Source organism: Castor canadensis, chromosome 12 (genome assembly GCF_047511655.1).
Source record: "Castor canadensis chromosome 12, mCasCan1.hap1v2, whole genome shotgun sequence".
NCBI classification, from domain to species: domain Eukaryota; kingdom Metazoa; phylum Chordata; class Mammalia; order Rodentia; family Castoridae; genus Castor; species Castor canadensis.
The window spans coordinates 21966313-21987266 of NC_133397.1; the positions used below are offsets into that span (position 1 = coordinate 21966313).

General features: G+C 46.5%; 1 protein-coding gene and 1 non-coding gene across 2 annotated transcripts in view; both read right to left on the reverse strand.

The window, feature by feature from the left end:
- Nucleotides 1-232: 232 nt before the first annotated feature.
- Kif3c (kinesin family member 3C) overlaps nt 233-20954 on the reverse strand; it is a 36000-nt gene continuing 15278 nt past the window's right edge. The window contains exons 2-8 of the mRNA XM_020162979.2: nt 15248-15349; nt 14444-14566; nt 13120-13238; nt 12602-12718; nt 2351-2459; nt 2013-2185; nt 233-1829 (exon numbers count right to left, since the gene is read on the reverse strand). Of these exons, the coding sequence (XP_020018568.1) occupies nt 1736-1829; nt 2013-2185; nt 2351-2459; nt 12602-12718; nt 13120-13238; nt 14444-14566; nt 15248-15349 (837 nt within the window). The 3' untranslated portion in view covers nt 233-1735. The remainder of the gene's footprint in view (nt 1830-2012; nt 2186-2350; nt 2460-12601; nt 12719-13119; nt 13239-14443; nt 14567-15247; nt 15350-20954) is intronic.
- Nucleotides 4369-4441, reverse strand: Trnat-agu (transfer RNA threonine (anticodon AGU)). The gene has a single exon. It is a non-coding gene; the product is annotated as a tRNA-Thr (tRNA).

A 20954-nucleotide genomic window follows, 5' to 3' on the forward strand; every position in this document is an offset into this window, starting at 1 on the left:
TTTAAACACTTAACATAACTAACTATTAAATGTTTACAGCAGAAGTCATAATTCCTTCTGAAAGAAATCTGTGTGTTTATCAATATCTTTTGAGTAGATACAAGGCCTGAAAAAAAGATAGACATATGATCAGGGGTATATTTCCTAGAGATATATCAGGAAAGTATTTTAGGGAAGCAATCAATCCAGTATAACTGGATTTTAACTTAAATTTCACTTTTTCTTGTGTGTGTGTGTGTGTGTGTGTGTGTGTGTGTGTGTGTGACTGGGGCTTGAACTCAGGGCCTACACCTTGAGCCACTCCACCAGCCCATTTTTTGTGATGGGTTTTTCATGGACTATTTGCCCGGGCTGGCTTTGAACTGTGATTCCCCTTATCTCTGCCTCCTGAGTAGGTAGGATTACAGTCATGAGCCACAGGTGCCCGGCTCAAATTTCACTCCTAATATAAGGGGACTTACAATTTTGTGGGATCACCTATGTGCAAAGACATTTTAAAAATAAAAGATGACAGTTTTGTCTTGCATGTAAAAAAGTCAATGAAAATTAACCTTATATATATATATATATATATATATATATATAAATTTACTTATCACCTGCAATACCTGGAGACATTTGGGGCTGTCACAAAGAAAGGTGAAGAGGGATCAGTTTGCACAAGTAGTAAAGAATGGACCAGTTCTCAACAAAAGTGCCCCCAAAACATGACTGAGAAACAGGAGCAGTAGGCAAAGCTGATGAAGATTCTGCCTGGGTCTCTGTTTCCTGTGATAAATGATGGGGAAGCAACAGATTTTGATACCTTCATTTAGCTGGGGGACAGATGATACTGATTACTCCCACTAGGAACTGAGGTCAGCAGCTGCAAGGGACCGTAATCAAAGCACATTGAGAAGCCACATCTCAAAAACGGGAAGCAGGTTTGATGGCTTGTTGACCAAAGCAACTTCTCAAAGAGAACAGAAACAAAGGGACCCAGAGGAGGAATTCCCTGATGACAGTCCACGTTGTCTCAGTGCTGTTCCGTTGCCTGTGGGTCCCAATGCAGCAACCACTGGTTGGTTCACGAGTCCCATCCCCGGGTTGGAAAGGTGGACGGGAAGCAGTTTGGGAGGCTGTGAGGTCTGGCCAAAGCTGCAGAGCACGGGCTGAGTGTTGTGAGGCCTTTGAGGTCTTTGAAAAGAGCCCAAGAAGCCCAAGGAGGTCGTCTGGGGCCCAGACAGTGGAAAGCAGGGCTCTGTCCACCGGGAGCATAGGCCCAACACTGTCCTCAGGATGCTTCTTGTCCTCAGTGGATACCTGGCAGTTTTCTAGTCCCAAAAAGTGTGTGGGGCTGCTCACTGTCAGGGTCGGAGGAGATGGGAACCATGGAATGGGATGGGTAGAAAAAGCACTGTGTTCTCAGGCACTGACCGCCTTCCCTTCCAGGGACAGCTGACATGGGGAGAAGCCTGAGGGCTGGCTGGGGCCCCCAGTTAGGAGAAAAAGAGGCTACGCAGTGACTCACACAGCTCAGGCCAGGGCATCTCCCATACTCACTGAGCTCCACGAATAAATAAGATGAATTAAATAAAGGAGGCGCAGAAGAGCGGGCAGGGCACCGTCTGCCAGGTCTCCCCCCTCCACACACGCACACGCACTGCACACGCACACGCACCAAGCGGCGGATGAGACGAGCCAGGGCTGGCTGCCCGTCCCAGGAGTCTGTCGGATGGGCAGCCTGTGAAGGTTGTCACTCATGGTCCACTATTGTCGTGGGGTGGAGAGGAGCAGAGGCCACCGAGGCATGTGTGGTAGAGGGTGGAGTCCGTTGAGGACTCTGGCACCTGCAGGGTGAGGACAAGGTGGGGAAGGAAGGGGGTTAGAGACATGCAGGAGACAAGAATGACATCTTTCCTTTCCCTCCCCACAGCGCCTTTGGGTACAAAAAAAACCCTGTGTGGCCTCCACCATCCTGTGCTGTTTCCCTGCCTCCATGTTCAGTGCTCACTCTGATGGGGGGGACTGACCAGGATCTGGACTTCCGGACTTTAGATGTGGAAGGTCTTTCCAGAAAGCTGTCCAGCCGCATGAGCCTCTCCATGTGTAATGCACGAGGGTCTTGGTCTTGGTCATGAGAGAATTCCATCTCAAAGACAGCTGGCGGTGACACGTCCAACTCCAGAAACATTATATTTTCAGCCTGGGGTGAAATCACGTCAGTTGTGAGCAGTGACCTCAGTGACTGTACTGTCCAGGCACTCAGTCAATCCTGGGTGTCACGGTGATGGGAAACTTAGAGGAAGCACAGGCTGTGAGCACCCCCTCCCCTCAGTGCCCTCCCTGCTTCTGCTTCCCAACTTCTTACCCTGTACCTGGGGTGGGACCCCATGGCCATGGCAACCCGAGCATACTGGCTGATAGGCCTCTTGTAGCCCACTGCAGATGTTGGCCGCTTCTTCATTTGGCTGTTATTGCTGCAGGGAAGAGGCCATATTAGAATGGATTTCCATCAGACACCAAGGGCAAATGCTATCACAAGGAACGAAGTATCCCATCCTGCAGGTAGCCAATAGGCCTTGCAAACTGCAGCTTCTGCAATTTTGTTTCTCCTTGCTCCAATACAATCTGACAACTGAAACTATGAGGGTAATACAAAGGACCACATATTTCTTCTCTCTTGTTGCTCTTTTTATCCATAGTAAAAAAGGGCTGATTTTTCAGCTTTCCAATTCGCATACTGCCTTACACACTAAACAGTCATTGATGACTGTGGCTCCCATTTTCCTTCATGGGAGTTAGCACAATTAAATGATTTAAAGAAATAGGTTTGAAATGAGAAGAAACAAAAGTTAGAGGACTCATCAAGATATTGGAACTTGCCAGAAGCCCGTGGCTCACGCCTGTAATCCCAGCTACTCAGAAGGCAGAGATCAGGAGGATCACAGTTCAAAGCCACCTGAGGAAAATAGCTCGTGAGATCCTATCTCGAAAAACCCCATCACAAAAAAGGGCTGGTGGAGTGGCTCAAGATGTAGGATCTGAATTCAAACTCCAGTACCACAAAAAAAAAAAAAAAAAAAAAGACTAGAACTCGCATAAGGAAGACACAGCTGAATGGAATAGGAGTGAGACACCAGAAGTCAGTTACATAACCAAGGTTAGCTAACTTCCCACAGGGACATCAACACACTCCAGTGGAGAGAATGACTTTTCAACAAATGGTGCAGGGCAACTGGATATGCATGTGCAAACAAATGAAATGGGATCCATCCGTACCCTACGCACCTTACATAGACACAAACTCAAAATGGATCACAGGCATGACTATAGGAGCAAAAACTGCACAGCTTTGTTTTTTTTAAAGACAGGGTCTTGCCTGGTTGCCCAGACTTGCCTTCAACTTGAGCTCCGCCTGCTTTAGTTTTCTTAGTTGCTGGGATTACAGGAATATGCCTGGTTAACAACTCTTAGAATAAAATATAAGAGCTAGTGTGATGACACACATCTGTAAACCCAGCACTCTGGAGGCTGAGGCAGGATGATCATGAATTCAAGGCCAGCCTGGGCTATATGGATATTTTTTTTCTTTTTGATGCTACTGGGGTTTGAACTCAGAGCCTCATGCTTGCAAGGCAGGGACTCTATCACTTGAGCCACTCTGCCAGCCCTCTGGACTATATAGCAAGACCCTGTCTCAAAAGACAAAAGCTAAACAAGAGAGTTACTATATAACCTAGTACTCCCACTGCTGCACACATACTGAAGAGAACTGAGACAAGTACACACAAAACCTTGCACGTGATGAACATAGCAGCATTGTTCACAATTGGCCAAAAGTAGAAATTGCTCTAATGCCTGTCACTTGATGAAGGGATAAACAAAATGTGGTATGCAATACTACTCATCAATAAAAAGAAGTGTAGCTGAGCATGGCAGTGCATGCCTGTAATCCCAGCACTCTGGAGGCAGAGGCCGGAGGATCCAGAGTTTCAGAATTTGAGGCCAAACCTGGGCTACATAGGGAATTCAGACCAGCCTGGGATACATAGTGAGGCCCTGTCTTAAAAAAAAAAAAAGGCTGGCAGAGTGAAGTGGCTTAATCTGTAGAGCACCTGTGTAGCAAGTCTGAGGCCCTGAGTTCAAGCCCCAGTATCACAAAAAAAAAAAAAAAAAAAGAGGACTGATACGTGACACAACATGGACAAAACATGAAAACATTCCATTAAGTGAAAGAAGCTGGTCACCACAGATCATTTATGTGACTCCATTTATGTGAAATGTCCGGACGGCAGATCCATACAGACAGTGGCCTGGTGGCTGTCTAGGACTGGGAAGATGGCAGACAATGAGACTGCTAATGGGTTTGATGTTTCTTTTCTTTTTTGGCAATACTGGGATTTGAACTCAGGTCCTCCTACTTACTAGGCAGGCACTCTACCACTTGAGCCACTCTGCCAGCCCTATTCATGTTGGTTATTTTTGGCATAGGGTCTTGCTTTACGCCCTGGCTGGCCTGGACCACACTCCTCCTGTTTGTGCTTCCCTGTGTAACTAGGATGACAGGCACGTGCTACTGTGCCCGGCCATTTGTTGAGATTAGGTCTCGTGAACTTTCTGCTCAAGATGACCCTGAACTACAATCCACCCAATCTTTGCCTCCTAGGTAGCTAAGATTACAGATGTGAGCTGCCACTCTCAGCTTTGAGGTTTCTTTTTGGAATGATGACCGTGTTCTGGAATTAGCAGAAACCCACTCAACTGTACTCTTTAAAATGGTGATTTTTATAATACATGAACTACATCTCAACAAAGCCATTATTTAAAAACAAACAGGCCAGGTGTGGTGGTTCACACCTATAATACCAGCTACTGGGAGACACAGGTAGAGAACTGCAGTCCAAAGCTGGCCCCAGACAAAAATCTCAAGATCCTATTTGAAAAGACAACTAAAGCAAAAAATGCTAGCAAAGAGGCTCAGTCTGCTAGGCAAGCATGAGGCCCTGAGTTCAAAACTCTAGTACCACCAAAAAAACCCCCAAAAACCTCTCAGACTTGGCTTTTAAAAAGTATATGTTCTTTGATCCAAATTCCCACTCATAGGAATTTCCCTAAGTAAATATGAGGAATGGAGACAAATGTTTGCTGAAGTATTATTTACAATTGGAAAAAAAAAGCAACTTTAATGTCCATTAATAGGGACCAGTTACATAAAAGAGTAGAAAATATGAGCTTTCCTTCCTTCCCTCCCTCCCTCCCTCTCTCCTTCCCTCCTGTCCTTTCCTTCTTTGTTTTGCTATTAAACAGCGCTGCTGCGAATATTCTGCATGTGCACTTTGGTGTACTTGTCAAACATTCTCCCCGGGGTATACGTCCAGGTTTGGAACTGGTGACTACAGGGTGTACGTGTTTTCTTCTTTGCTACGTACTGCGAAACTGCTTTTCAAGTGCCACAAGGATGAAAGCTTCCACTGCTCTATTTCCTTGTCAATTTATTCTATTTCCTGCAGGTCAAGCCAACCTCTTACCTGCCTCGCTTTTATTACCTAAACAAACAAACAATAAAAGAAATCAAGAAAGCTATTTCCATTTTTAAAACCAAAGAATATAGGCTTTGGAGTCAAGCAGACCTGGGTTTGAATGCTGGCTCTGCCCCTTGTATGTCTGTCACCTTGGGAAGTGACTTCCTATCTCTGAGCCTCTGACATGTCACCTATGTCATACAGAATTGCTGAGATTAAGCCAGACAAGCATTTAGCACAGTCAGCAGCTGTAATTATTACTAGTTCTCAATTTCATTTGCTAACTCAAGTAAGGATATGAATAAAATGAAACGAGCAATGAGAAATTCCAGAGGTGACATTGGAAGGCAGAGGGGAGAAGCAGGAAGAGTAATTCCCAGGCAGGATCCCCAGGTCAATGCCTGCCTCTGGGAGAAGTAACATTCCTGAGGTTCGGTTTATCATGCATACTGAACAGTGCTCTACCCCACTTTGGCGTCCCAGCTGAAGGCTCTGGAAGCCAGACTTCATTTCATTGCTGGGAAGCTAGGGGGAGGCCAGACACATGGCCTCAATGACAGTGGCAGCAAGGAGGAAGGTGTGCAAAGTAGGCTGGCAGACATGCATCAGAAGGCCACTAAGCAGGGCTGGAAGCATTAGGAAGATCACTGATCACTTGTAAGGGGCTTCTGCAAATCTCATTTGAATTTCACGACAAGCTCCTGAGGCGGACAGAGCAGAGGGGAGACAGGCTTAGAAAGGTGTGCCCTTTGATCCCAAGGTCATGCAGTTAAAGACCCCAGGGATTTGAATCTTCCTAAGAACTGTTTTTATGATGGTCTCTGAGGAGTGTACTAGAGACATCTGGGGCCAGAGAGTGCCTTTGAAAGCTCAGGCTCCAGGAAGAGGTCAGAGGGCAGGGGCAGGACAGAAGGCATGGCTGGGCAAGCAGAGCAGCAGGTCAGTGGAAACTAGGAGTCTGACCTTGGGAAGGTGCCAGGCCTATCCTGGGCAGCCTGTAGGGAAGGGGGTTGGGGGAAGGGAGTCTGTAATTGAGACACCAAACTTCCCATCAACCCCCTCTTCTGCCTCAGGCCTATTTTTATGATCGATCCTCTGGAGTAAGCAGGCTGTGGCCAACAACCAGGGGCTGAGGCCTAGCTCTGCAGTGATCTTCCCCTCCCAAAAGAGACCCACAGCTGGTTATGGGCTCCATAACTCTCTCCAGAACTGAGCATTAATGGAATTTTCCCCTTAAAAACTCATCCCTGAGTTGACACCATTCTTATTGCTGGTTTGTGTGTGATCACCCCTTCCTCTCTTGTTCCGAAGACAGACATCCAATGTCAATGCTGTGATTCCTCCCAGGTCCTCTGTGGGTGAATCAGACTTCTGGCCACTGCAGCTCACCTCCACTGCCCTGCTCCACCTCTGATTGCTCTTTCTTCTCCGAGCCCTCCATGCCTTCCTGTCTCTGCCAGGGAGGGCTGTAAATTATCTCGGTTTCAGATTCTTCTTCAATTCTCACAAGCCTATGGGAAGTCTGAAGGCTCCATGCACCAAGGTAAACATTGGCTCTGTGACAAAACTGGCTTAACATTCTTCCCTTCTATTGAGAATATGGAATGCTCTTTCCTTAAACTTAGAGGCATTCTGAATTTAAAAAGTCAAAATCTAGCCAGGCACCAATGGCTTGGGAGGCTGAGATTGAGAAGATCGAGGTTCCAGGCCAGTCCAGGCAAATAGTTGGCAAGACCCCAACTCCAAAATAACCACAGCAAAATGGACCGGCAGTGTGGTTCAAGTGGCAGAGCACCTGCTTTGCAAGTGCAAAGCCCTGAGTTCAAACCCCAGTTTCACCAAAAAAAAAAAAAAAAAAACCCAACAAAACAACCATGTCAAAATCTAAAACAAAAACAAAAACAACAAATCAGGCTGCCCTTCTATGGCACTTGTGAGAGACAGAGACAGCCTGGTTTCCCTGGAGTTTCCATATTTATAATACTGGCTTATTAACTTATTAATATGATTACAAGTGTTTATCGATCATTGCTTCTATGCCAAGTTCAGGACTAGAACCATACATGGTTTCATTTCGACTCAACAATCCTGCAAGGAGCACGTTATTATCTCTGCTTTACAATGAAGAAAAGTGGCTTCAGAAAGGTAAAAACATTTCCTCAAAGCCAGGCATGGTAACACCTATAGTCCCAGTCTCTCAAGAGGCTGAAGCAGGAGGATCTCTTGACTTTGAGCCAGCCTGTATCAAAAACAAAACAGCTTTCTCCAGGCCACAAGTAAGTGGCAGAGCAGGGAATAGATTTTTAGAATGTCCTAAAGCCAAAGTCCAGTCTCCTCCAACTACTCCACATGGCTTTGCAAGGAATCTGTGGAGGCTGGGGTTGCAGAGGCCAAAGCGCTAAGTCACAACGGAATTTTGTGACCCATAAATCATGGACTATGGGCATTGCCAAATAGCTAACCCTTAGAAGACGATTTTCTATAAATACAATTTTAAAAAGTTTATTATGAGAAACTGAAAGGTCATATTTGTAAAACATTTACTGGTGGAATGAGTGACAAAAATGCTTTTTCAAGCCAGATGCTGGTGGTTCATGCCTGTAATCCTAGCTACTCAGGAGGCAGAGATCAGGAGGATTGTGGTTTGAAGCCAGCCAGGATTGGTGGATCGGCTCAAGCAGTAAGAGCACCTGCCTAGCAAGCATGAGACCCTGAGTTCTAGTCCCAGTGCCACCAAAAAAAAAAACAAAAGAAAGATAAAGAAAAAAAAAAATGAAGCCAGCCCAGGGAAATAGTTCAAGAAATCTTATCTTGAAAAAACCCATCACAAAAAAGGGCTGGTGGAGTGACTCAAGGTGTAGCTCCTGAGTTCAAACCCCAGTACTGCAAAAAAAAAAAAAATTTAATACAAAATCGTGATTGTGGAATAATCTCATCTGAGATTATTTGCTTCAATGGCTGGGTGCAGAGAGACAGGGAAGAAAAGGGAGAAAGGATAGACTTCCAAAATCAGTTGCCTGACAATACACTTTGTTTCAGAGCATCATAGGTGGGGTAGATGTTTGTGGCTCAAGTAGGAGGTGGGTAAATGTATTTCTAACAAAAGCTTTGTAAAGGGACAGCACCACCATCAGTCATCTCTTTCAAACAGTGCCTTTGCTCTCACTCCCAGTGGCCTTCATTGTTCTCATCTCTGGAAGACCATAGGCCACAGGCAGGCAAAGTATCCCCACTTGAACGGAGCAAGTGGAACAATGGCCTGATTAGTTAAATTTGCTTTGGAGAGCAAGAGCGTTTCTGTTTGCTTTTTAGCCCTGCTTTGTCTGGTTGCAGATGAGTCTGGTGCTGGAGGAGAGGGGGAGGCAGTTCCACAGCCTCAGAACTCAGGGCTCCTCGGTCAAGGGCTTTCCCTTGACCCTTCCCTTCAGCTGGGAAATGAGGAACTTGGGGCAGATGGTGTGAGAGATGCTGGCCAGCAACTCCTGCCATCCAAGTCTCTGGGGCCCCGACCACAGGTAGGGTTTCAATTGTGATGAATTATTTGACTTCATTCTAGCCACCACTGCTTTTAAAAAGTAAATTAAAAATGCTGTTTCATATAAAAATTCCTAGCTCCATTTTTATTTGTCTCTTGTCTTTTTGTTATTTTTTTAAACTTCTTAAAAAATACTAAATATTGCAAATTACAGTCACCAAACCAGACAATGACAAGACAAACAAAAAACTCATGTTTGGCAACTCATTTGGGTCCTCTCCCTCCTGTGGGAGCTTTGTCCTTTTGCTTAATAAACTTTTCTACCTTTAAAAAAACAAAAAAACCCTCAATTACCTAGTATTTTTCTTTCTTTCTTTTTTCTCTTCTTTTTTTTTTTTTTTTGGCAATTCTGGGGTTTGAACTGAGCCTTGTACGTGCTAGGCAAAGTGGTTTACTGCTTGAGACTCACCTCTTTCTTTTTTTGTAAGTTATTTCTACTCTAAATTATCTACTCTAAAAATTATTTAAAGTGTGCTTTGTTTTTGTTTTTTGAAGTCAGGGTTTCCACCATGCAACCCAGACTGACCTCGAACTCACAATCTTCTTGTCTCTGAATTCCAAGTGCTAAGATTACACTGGTGCACCGCCATGCCTGGCTTAAGATGTGCTATTTTAAGATAGCTAGATAGCTATTTTAGTTTCTAAACTCTGTAAATGTCTTTTCAACATATACAAATCATTTCATCTTTGAAAAAAAGAGAAAAACGTAGCTGGGCACCAGTGGCTCATGCCTGTAATCCTATCTACTGAGGAGGCAGAGATCAGTTTGAAGCCAGCCTGGGCAAAGAGTTTATGAGACTCTACCTTAAAAAATACACAAAAAAGAGCTGGTGGAGTGGTTCAAGGTGTAGGTCTTAAATTCAAACCCCAGTGGTGAAAAAAAAGTTCATATCCAAATGTTACCAGAAGCTACCACCAGATAGACATGTTTATTCTTTCAGTGTTCATCTAATTTTTCCATAATAGGCATGTGTTTAGCATGCCAGCGATCCTGGGTTCAATCCCTAATATTCCCTCCCCACAAATAAAACTAACATATTATGCTTGCAATTTGGGAGTTATTTAAAAGGCAGAAGTGATCAAAAGTTTTCTTTTTTCCTTTTAAGTAACTCCCAAATTGCAAACATAATATGTTTATTTTATCTCTGATTCTATCAGAGAACAATACAGTAAATTGAGTTTTGGACCTGGCATTGCAGTAGCTCCACAGACAGTGCATCCAAAAAAAAAAAAGTGAGAAAGTAAACTTTTGGAAAACACAAATAAAGAATGGAAGTTCTGGAGGTGTGGCCCAAAGTGGCGGAGTGCCTGCTTTGCAAGTGCAAAGCCCTGAGTTCAAACCCCAGTCCCAACAAAAACCAAAGATCATAATCACAGCTAATGTGTATAGACCACTTACTATGTGCGATGCGCTGTGCTAAACCTAAAAAACAAAAATGGAGATGTTCACGATCATTAAACAGGCAGCTCATCCTAGCTTCAAGTGAAGCACCCACCACACCTGAGTCCAGATCAGGTGCTTCAAGCAGACAAATCAGAATTTCAGGATCAAAGTTTTGAGCAATAAACAAACGTCTCTGAAGCATGAAACTACAAGACTCAAATCTAAACCCCTTCTTGGTTTAAATGCAATGCATGACCTCAGGGAAGGAGACTGCCAAAAAGACATAAATGGGAAATTGGGAAAAAACTGAATATTACCTATATAACAGAATTGTCTCAATATGATACATCCTCCCTGTTCTGTGGTTATGTAAAAGAATGTCCTCATTCTTAGCTAACAGGTAAATGGTCACGATGTCTGCAACTTAATCTCAAATGACAGAGGGGAAATTAATACATTAAGATGTGGAAAAATTTTAGAAAAGATTTGGTGCAGGGAGTATGAGAATTCTTTGTACTATTCTTGGAATTCTTATGTTCCAAAATAAAAAGTTAAAAAACACAGGCCAGGCAATGATCAGGAGAATTGCAGTTCGAAGCCACCCAGGCAAATAGTTTGTGAGATCCTATCTTGAAAACCCATCATAAAAATAGGGCTGATGGAGTGGCTCAAGGTGTAGGCCCTGAGTTCAAGCCCCAGTACCACAAAAAACAAAACAAAACAACAACAAAAAAAAAAACAAAGCACAGGCCTTCTCAAAGGCTCTCCTATCCCAACTGGAGCTGAGCACACTGATGACATGGTTATAATTTATGCGGACAAATTACCCCGCCTGCACACTTCCAACTCAAGAACTTCCCTAAGCACAAAAGAATCCTCCCAAGCAGGAGCCTTGCCTGTACCTGCCTCCAGAAAACAGTACTGCCTTAGTGGCTTTTGAGCTTGACTTCATTGCAGAATCACTTAGAACCTTTTCAGGAAAGCTACAAGTAAGTTCTGGGTTCTACCAAGATCCTTTAAATCAGACCCTTTGGAGCTAGGGGCAGGTTAGAGAACCTCAGCTTTAGACCTTGTACTACTGACTTGCATCCACTAACCAAAGTGACACCACCAAAACCACCTCTAACCTGGCACTGGTGGCTCACACCTGTTATCCTAGCTACTCAGGAGGCAGAGATCAGGAGGATTGAGTTTGGGAGACCCTATCTCGAAAACACGCATCACACAAAAGGGCTGGTGGAGTGGCTCAAGGTGCAGGCCCTGAGTTCAAGCCTCAGTATTGCAAAATAATAATAAATAAATAGATAGATAGATAAAACGACCTCTGGTCATGAATTTCCCACTTTCAACTTGTGTGGCATCCTTATGGGCAAGAAGCTGTATGTAGACCTCTAGCTAGCTTCCCACCCCAGCTCTGGAGAGACTCCTGCCCTACCTCAGCAGTAATATTCCTAGCATAGAGAGAGCCAAGAATCTCCAGGGAAGCACTGTCTCTTCACTGCTGAATACAGATTTGCAATGAAGGGACAGTGGTCCAACTGGGTGTGGCAGTCACTCTGTTGGACTTGAACAGGTGACCTTGTTCCTCATAGCCACCAGCAGAGGGTGCTACACACCAAGACAACGGAGGCAGCTGCACCGAAGGGCTAGGAGAGGGAGACAGGTGGAACTGCTGACTTGCCCACCTGGGCAAGGCTACGGAGACTGGGTCGTGCCTCCTCCATGTCATGATCTGATTACTTCTCTGTAGTTCCCCTGGACTGTGAGCTTGGACCCTGTGTGATTTACCTTCTGTCTGCAGTCTCACACAGTGTGGACACAGCGGAGCTTGGCAAACACAGTTCCTATTTCTGGCACCTGACAAATGAGTGTTTACCAAAAGTGGCCAGCTGTTAGCATCAAGAGGCAGAATGCTCCTCCCTGCCTCCTGTCCCCTCTTTCCAGGATGCTTTTGCATTTCAAGTCAGTGAAACTCTTCCACCACCCCACCCCCAACACCCTTCCTTCATGGAGACCCATACAAATACTGAAAAACCCACCCTCCATCTGCAATTCCCCAGGCGTTCTTCAGTCCCCACACACCTGCTTCCCCATAGGCAGGGCCCCAAGCCCCTCACTAGCCCCAACCTGGAGGGGGCTTAAAAGTCCCTAGGCCCAGACAACAGGCTAGAGACTCACACTCCAGCAGGCACCAGTGGCTGGAACTTCCACTGCTCCTCCTCACAGTCCAGAACGAGCCGGTTCATGATCTTATTCTTCTCCTCAGGGGGGATGAAGTTCTCGATGATTAGGTACCTGGGAGCAGGGATGAGGCAGAGATGGGGAACGGAAGGAGTGAGACCCTGTGGCATACACAACAGAGGAGATGGAAAAACCAAAATGGTGGAGGTGGGGATCCCTATAGAAAGAATGGAACTGGATGACCACTCTTTCTAATGCAAAGACTGTAGGCTCGGGACATTTCAGGTTACTTTTGACCAGCACCAGGCACCCACTTAGGGAGGGGTTCATCAAATTCAGGCCTAGGAGGTACAGAAAAAAGTCCAGAACTGGGCTCATCCCTCCTCCCTCAAACATGTTTTCTTCCTGAGACATAAGGACTTATGAGGGAGCGGTCAGAATGAGGCCTTCAGGGCAGAGGCCCTGATGAACGTGGGGAGGCTGGGGGACCCAGAACCGGAAGAGGCTGGCCCTACTTGAGCTTCAGTTCCCGGGTCTGTTCGTTCTGTGCCTCCTCCAGGTCCTGCCGCACACGGATGTACTCATCATGTTGGTCCTGGATCTCCGCCTTCACCGCCTGCAGCTTGGCGTAGAGCTGGGTGGAGATGGTTCAGCTCAGATGCTGCTCAATGTGCCAACAAAGCTGGGATCACCCAGCCTGGACCCTGCGGGCTGCAGCTCAGGGTCCACAAACTCAGCACAGGATGAGGCTGGGATCCTGGCCTGAACTCGAGGTTGCTGCCCCACCTTCCTGAATCAGGATGGCTGTTCAACGTCTGCAATGTCCCCCTGAACTCACTCTCAGCTGTTGTTAGCATCATGCAATGTTCAAACTGGAAAGGACCTGAGGGACCTTTTAGTCCCATGCCCTTTTCTTATAAAAAGATGAGGAAGCAGAGGGACAGACTAGCTAAAAAGGCCCACAACTAATCAATAGAAGGTCCAAGGAGTGCGAGTGTGGCTCAAGTGTCAGAGCACCTGCCTAGTAAGCGTGAAGCCCTGAGTTCCAACGCCAGTATCACAAAAAAAAAAAAGAAGAGTCAGAGCTGGACCCATGTCTCGTTTGGAGACCCAAGATGTAGGGTGAGGAGCCAAACAAGTTGAGAAGGTGACCATCCCACTCCTCCCTCTCCTGGGGCTCCCAAAAGTGATGGTGTGGAGGTCAGCCCTAATCCCTCTGTTTCACTCCTAACCCACTGAGTGTGTTCATGGCAACTGCCATGGTGGCTGGGCCTCTGCCTGGCCAGCTCTGGGACAGCCACACTGACAACCCTGGGGGCCCTTGGGGTTCTTCCCAAAATCTAAGCTAGAACTGCTGCTTCCTGCCCTAGGCACTCATCTCACGTGTTTTCCCGGATGGACTTCCCAAGATCCTGGTGACCAGATTCTTATCTCTTGACGTGGTGTGGAGGGTCTTGTGTTCCCTTCCTGGTTTTCCCCAGACATGAGTCTCCTTTTCAGGCCTCATCACAATCCCTGGCCCTTCTCCAGGGGCAACTATCAAAACTGTGACTCATAGCTGACAATGAAAGGGCAGGGAAATGACCCAGGACAATGAGGATGATGGTCCTGGGACTGGAAGGGACAATTTCTAGCCCGTGAGTCCCCCTGGCCCAGGAGGAAAGCTCTAATCCACCCTGAAACCAGTCCCCTGCCTTCCCACCGCTCCTCATGCCTCCGGCCCAGGTGACATAGCTCAGGACCCAGCAGCTCGTGCGAAGTGTGGAGGAGTCCTGGAGGCGTACCCCTGAGGTTCGTAGGCCCTCAGGGCACCTTGACCCACCTGCTGCAGCGCCTCACCTTCTTGAGCTTCTTGGTTTTGACCTCTACCTCCTGCTGCAGGGATGTGTAGGTGCCCCGGAGCTCCATGGTCTCCTCATCTCGGAGCATCATCTCCTGCTGCATCTCTCGCTCCCGGCGTTTCTAGGCCAAGGCAGGAGAAGGGCACTTCAATGGAAAGCCAAGGAGCCAATGGAGCTCAGAGGACTGGCTCATTCTGCCTGACATGGGACTTGTTTTCACCATAACCCTGGGTGCCAGGAGGGAGAAGGAGGCACCTGTGGCCCATGTCCACTGTTCCCATCCTATCCTAAGTGGAGCAATGGGTGCAGACCCCTTCTCTTAGCTCCTATGGCCATGCCTTTGCCAGGCACTCCCCTGTGTGAATGCCAGCCCTCACAGCTGACATATCCCAGGGGTACTACCCATATACACAGGCTTCCAAGCTGTCTCCCCCTTACCCCATGTAGCGTCACTGTTGGTTGGTAACCAACAAATTGTGGTTCTTAACAATTTAGGAAATAGTCATTCTATTGACCATGAACTCACATCCTTGTGGAAGGCCCAGGAGTTAGTACCAGGTACCTTTTGGAGGCTGACATCATGGACAACCACCACTTCCTCTCACGCACCAGCACACAATGCCCTTGCCAGAGGGAGGACCCTGGGCTGGTAGACCCATGGGACCCAGATGGCGCATCTTAGATCCTCAGCACTGTAATGCCCAGGATCCCAAAGCCATAATAGCCTTAAGGCCCCACTCCACCCCCCAGACATGACCTTGAGCCATGCACCCCAGGAGGACCTGAAGCCTGGCAGCCCTACCTGCTCAGCAATCTCCTGCCTCTTCAGTTCCAGCATCTTCTGCTGCTCGTTGGTGTGATCCATGATGTTCCTGCCACCAATGAGCAACTTGCTCTCCATGGCCTGGGGACACAGAGGGCTTCAGAGACAGGCTTTGCAAAGAACCCCAGAATGAGAGCTTTTGCTTTGTGTCCTAGATGGGGCCTGTGGCCCTCCATGAGAGTGGAGTTTTCCCCTCCAGCCTCTCCAGCCCCAGCACAAGGCTTCCATTGTTTTTTGGCGGCACTGGGGTTTGAACTCAGGGCCTCACACTTGCTAGGCAGGTGCTCTCCCATTTGAGCCACTCCACCAGCTCACAAGGCTCCCATTGTTGACAAGACCATTTGGAAGGCCAAGAGAGAGAATCCCTCAGGCAATATGGGGCACCTGATCTCTTTGCTTTGGATACAGAAGGAAGGTTGGTTTGCCATGCCTGCGAGGGTAGTTGGCGATCCAATCCTGGCAACCAGGCCCCAGCTGACTAGTCACTGGGCAGCCCAATCCTTGTGCTAAGTGGCTCCTGACTCAGGAAGACAGCTCACTCACCACATGGGCAGCAGGAAAGAGTCTAATCTTTGGCGGACATGGAAACCCAAGGGAGGGATTCTGCAGCAGGGATTCTTCGGGGCCCCAAAAGCAGCATGAACCTTAGAGACAGCATGGAAGACTCATCTTCTACCCACTAGGCTGGAGGCCATGGACAAGTTCCTCCCCTCAGTTCTCATATCTGTAGTATTGGACCACTGCAGCCTTTATTCCACAATGGTGCCCGAGCACTGTTGGCTAGGTGCTGAGCGAAGCCCTGAACAGCCAGTACCTCCGTTGGAATGGCTCCTCTCCCCATTCAACAAGTGAAGACATTGAGACTAACTAGCCTTGGGTAAGTAAAAAGAGGAGTGATTTGAACCTGGTTCACTGAGAGCCCTGGGCTGTAGAAAGTTTCCCCACCCTTAAGTGCTTGGCACAGGCCTTCAGTGGGTACTTCTGGAATCAGAAGCTGAAATGAGGATGGATTTGCATAAATTATGACTCCCTAAAAATGCACTGTCTCTATTGCTAGTAAGAGGGTCTTCCCCCAGGGTAGCCAACTGCCCTTTGGTTTCATCACAGGCCTTCTGGAAGGTTGACATCACCTTGAGCCACCAGAAGAAATTGGCTGTTGCCTCACTGGAATTTTTCCCAGTGGAACCAGCTGAACTGCCTGAGGGCTCTCAAAGCAGGGGATGCCACCAGCTTGGAGAGCAGGAGGGCACCTGGGAGAACCATACCACCAGGGATAAAGCAGGGAGGGGGAAGTCAGAGGTTGGGATGGGATAGGGTGCCAGTGGGAGAGACATGATCCTCACACCAGCCCCACAGAGGCCAAGGAGAGAGGAGGGGGCTCTCAAGTGGCTGGCTGTCCTCTCTGCCACCCAGAGCCACCTGAACTCCTGGCTAATGGTCTCACCAAGTACCCCACTTCCCATGGTCACAGATTTAACTCATCTTAACTACTTCTCCTTCAAGGTTGGCACTTGCACAACACTGAGAGTGAGTGGCTCCTGACACGTGACACCTTTGGTGGCTCATCTACCTTAACTAGTCCCTGCCCTGCATCTTACTCATCTGGCCAGTCATTACATGCCACCAGATCTGCTTCTGAGAGTGGCTCACACCACTCCCTCTGCTGATTTCACTGCAATCCTCACTGCTTGCCTGACCACTGCCATGGGCTTCCCCACTGCCTCAGTTTCCCCTTCCACACATTTTCCACATGACATCTGGGGGAATCCTCCAAAAACACAAGTCTGAATGGACGATTCTCTGTCTCAGTCTATTCAATGGGCCTCTATTCCTGCAGAGGGAAATCCAAGTACTGTAGCAGTTATGGGTCCAATGGGCTGCCCAGCCCCCCAGTCTCCTGACCACTCCCCACATATACCCTGTACTCCAGATTTACCCAAAGAATTCCAACTCTCTCAGTGTGCTGTGGCATTTCACATTTCACAGGCTCTTCCCACTCCACGTCCACATGGAAAACTGCTACTTATCTTATAAGAGCATCTTAGGAAATTTTTCCTTATCCCCTTGAAGCTGCTCTTTCACTGGGTGCTGGTGGCTCATGCCTATAATTCTAGCTACTCAGGAAGCAGAGACTAGGAGGAACACAGTTTGAAGCCAACCTGGGCAAACAGTTCCATGAGACCCTATCTTTTTTTTTTTTTCCCCTCAGTACTGGGGTTTGAACTCAGGGCCTACACCTTGAGCCACTCCACCAGCCCTTTTTTGTGATGGGTTTTTTCAAGATAGAGAACTATTTGCCCAGGGCTGGCTTCGAATCATAATCCTCTAGCTGAGTAGCTAGAATTATAGGTGTGAGCCACCAATGCCCAGCTGGGAGACCCTATCTTGAAAACATTCATCACAAAAAGTAAGATTAGTAAGAGTGCCTTTCTAGCAAGCATGAGGCCCTGAGTTCAAATTCCAGTGCTGCCAAAAAAAAAAAAAAAAAAAAAGCATCTCTTTCAGGCCTCCTCGACACACAGACATATTTCCCCCATAACAGAGCCATTATTTGTCTACATCCTGTCTCCCTGTGAACTCCTCTAAGTCAGGAAGCACGTCTTACTCATCAGAGTCCCTGGGACTTAGCACAGTGGTTGACACAAAGCAAGTGCTCAATAAACACAAATGGAATCCTTGGAGTAGTTCCAGAAGAGTTCCATATACTTCCTTTGGGCTCTCTTATCCAGAACAAGCCTGGGCCCTATCCCAGCTTCTCCTCCCTTGACTGATCAACCCACACTCCCTGTCACAGGGTCTGGGCACCCTGGAGACTTGGCAGGAGGGGAGGATATGAGATAGAGGAGAGAAAGTACACGGACAAACCTGCTCCCAAATCTGGGACACACTTGGCCACTTCAGCCCTGAGTCTGCATTTCCCTCAGAATTTTTTTTTTTTTTTTTTTTTTTGCAGTATTTGGGCTTGAACTCAGGGCCTACACCTTCAGCCACTCCACCAGCCCTTTTTTTGTGATGGAATTTTTCTAGATAGGGTCTCTCAAACTGTTTGCCTGGGCTGGTTTAGAACCATGATCCTCCTGATTGCTGCCTCCTGAGTAGCTAGGATTACAGGCATGAGCCACCAGGGCCCAGTTTCTTTAGCATTTTATGTGACACTAACATTCTTTACTCTTCACCACTAATAAAGACACAGTTCTCAAATTTTGTGATGTATCAGAATCACCTGGGAAGCTTTTACACTATCCTGATCTATTGTCAGAACCTACATTGTATCTAGAAGTGATGTGTGCACAGTTAACATCTGGAAAGGACTGTCTGAAGGCACAAGCTATTGACACTATAATTTTTCTAACGAAAGCTCAATGAGGTTAAGTAACCATCCAAGGTCACATCATGACCATTGAACTTGAATGGAGAATTCAGACCCAAGACTTCCTGGCTCTAAAGTCCAACACCTTTCTATTGCCCTGTTGCTATTACTGTGTTGAGCACTTCAGGAAGCAGAACCAGCTAAAGGAAAGTCCTCGTTTCCAGCAAGAGAAAAGTCATGTGTCTGACTCACCTCTGGGAGTTCTCTCAAAATTGGACAAAGTAGGTTACTGCAGCATGAGGGGAAGCAGCGGCCAGAACACTGTATGTTAACATTCTCCAGGCAAGGTTGTACTCAGAGGTTATTCAAAGTTATGTGGGGGTGGGGAGAGGGAGAAAGGGGAAGCGCTTCCTCATGAAGGGGAAGTGGATTATGGAAAGGAAAGAGAAATAAACAGGCATTTCTCTGCATGGAAAAATGTTCAAGTGCTGGATGACAGACGGAGCTGTGATACAAATTATGCAAGGAAGGGCACACCAGTGAAACCTCTAGCCTCATTCATATTTCCAACCTTTCTAGGTGCTAAAGAACAAGAGAACTTCCAGGTCATGTGAGCTGACTTAAAAAAAAAAAAAAAAAAAAGGCAGGTGAGCTTCAATTACAGCTTTCCATTTGGAGGAAAATGATTCTAACCCTGCTCATTAAATGATAGCTGTGGGCCATCAGTTATAAGCCAGAAAAAAAAGAGAAAGGGGGGAGGGGAGTAGTTCTCAACTGTTCCCAGAAGATACTGGCTTAAGATGCTGCCACAGCTAAAAACCCAATAGCAGCTAGCCAGGCACAACTGTGAAGGCTTTTTGGAAACAAAACAACAACAAAAAAAACATTATACCCTTGCACAGAACCATGATGCAGCTGAATCTGGAGTGCTGTGTATCACTCCCCACAGCATCTCCAGAGACTCACAGGAGAAAGGAGATCCAGAGAAGGGCAGAGAAGGCCCTCCCAGGGCTATTCTAAGAGATTCTGAAAAACAGGACTCTTCAGTCTGCAAAGACAAAAAAAGGTTAAAAGGATGCGCCTGGCAACAGTACAATCTAAAATGGCTGCAAGAAGAAAAGATCCAGATTTCCAATCAATGCTAATGCATAGATAAGAGCTTGCATACACCTTGAGTTTTGAAAGCAGCAGTTTTTGGATAAATAAAAGGAAGTTTACTGTGTATAGAAGAAAAGTGTGAAATTTGTTATCTCAGGAGTTAGTGCTGGATTAAATAGTTCACAGACAACTAAGAGATTCTAAAGACACACACTTTTAACAATTTATTGTCTCTCTTAGACATTTATTACTGTAATTTTAATAATGGTAGGGTGGATAATTTATAGTATATTTAATTATAAACACCCTTGCACATGTAATTTTTTCTTTTTTTTTTTTTAGCATTACTGGGGTTTGAATTTAGTGCCTCATACTTGCTAGGCAGGTGTACTCTTACCACTCGAACGATTCTACCAGCCCTTTTTTTTGTGATGGTTTTTTTTTTAAGATAGACTATTTGCCCAGGCTGGTTTTGAACTGCCATCTTCCTGATCTCTGCATCCCAAGTAGCTAGGATTCCAGGCTCAAGTTATCTTTCTAATGGTTTAGATCACTTTAAACTACTGCCAGCAATAAATATTGGACCCACTTTTAGTATAGCATCACTGGCATGAAATATTATCACTATTTTAAAATTTTGTTATATTAATAGATATAAAATTGAGCCTCCCCATTTATTTTATATTCTCATATTTTTGAGGTGCTCTCCTGAAGACCTGACCTCTCTTTTCCCAACCTACTCTTTTATATTTTGGGAAACAATTTTTTTTGTGTGTGTAGGACTGGGGTTTGAACTCAAGTCTCCCTGCTTGCAAATTTTCACCCCACTTTTTGCTCTGGTTAATTTGGAAATGGGGGTCTCAGAACTATTTGCCTGAGTTGGCCTCAAACCATGATCCTCCTGATCTCAGTCTCCCAAGTAGCTAGGATTACAGCTTTGAGCCAGTGGCGCCCAGTTTGGGGTGTGAATTTTAAGTAGTAGATGGACCCTGGATTCCAAACAGAATTCTTTGTCAATTCAGCATCTGCCATTCCCAGCTTCCCACACAGAGGAACATGTTCTTCTCACAAAAAGGCCTTTGGTTTCGTGAACCCATCTGGACATTGTCAGGCAGAATTTGAGCTAACAATCAGGCCTGGGGTCTGAAGCATCAGCCAAGACTATGGGCCCCCAAGTCCCAGCCTTCCTCCCACCCTCATTCCCATGACTTAATTCTCAGAACTAGTTCCTGCTAATCTGCTTCTGATTAGGTCTCCTCCTTGGATGAGAACTCTGCT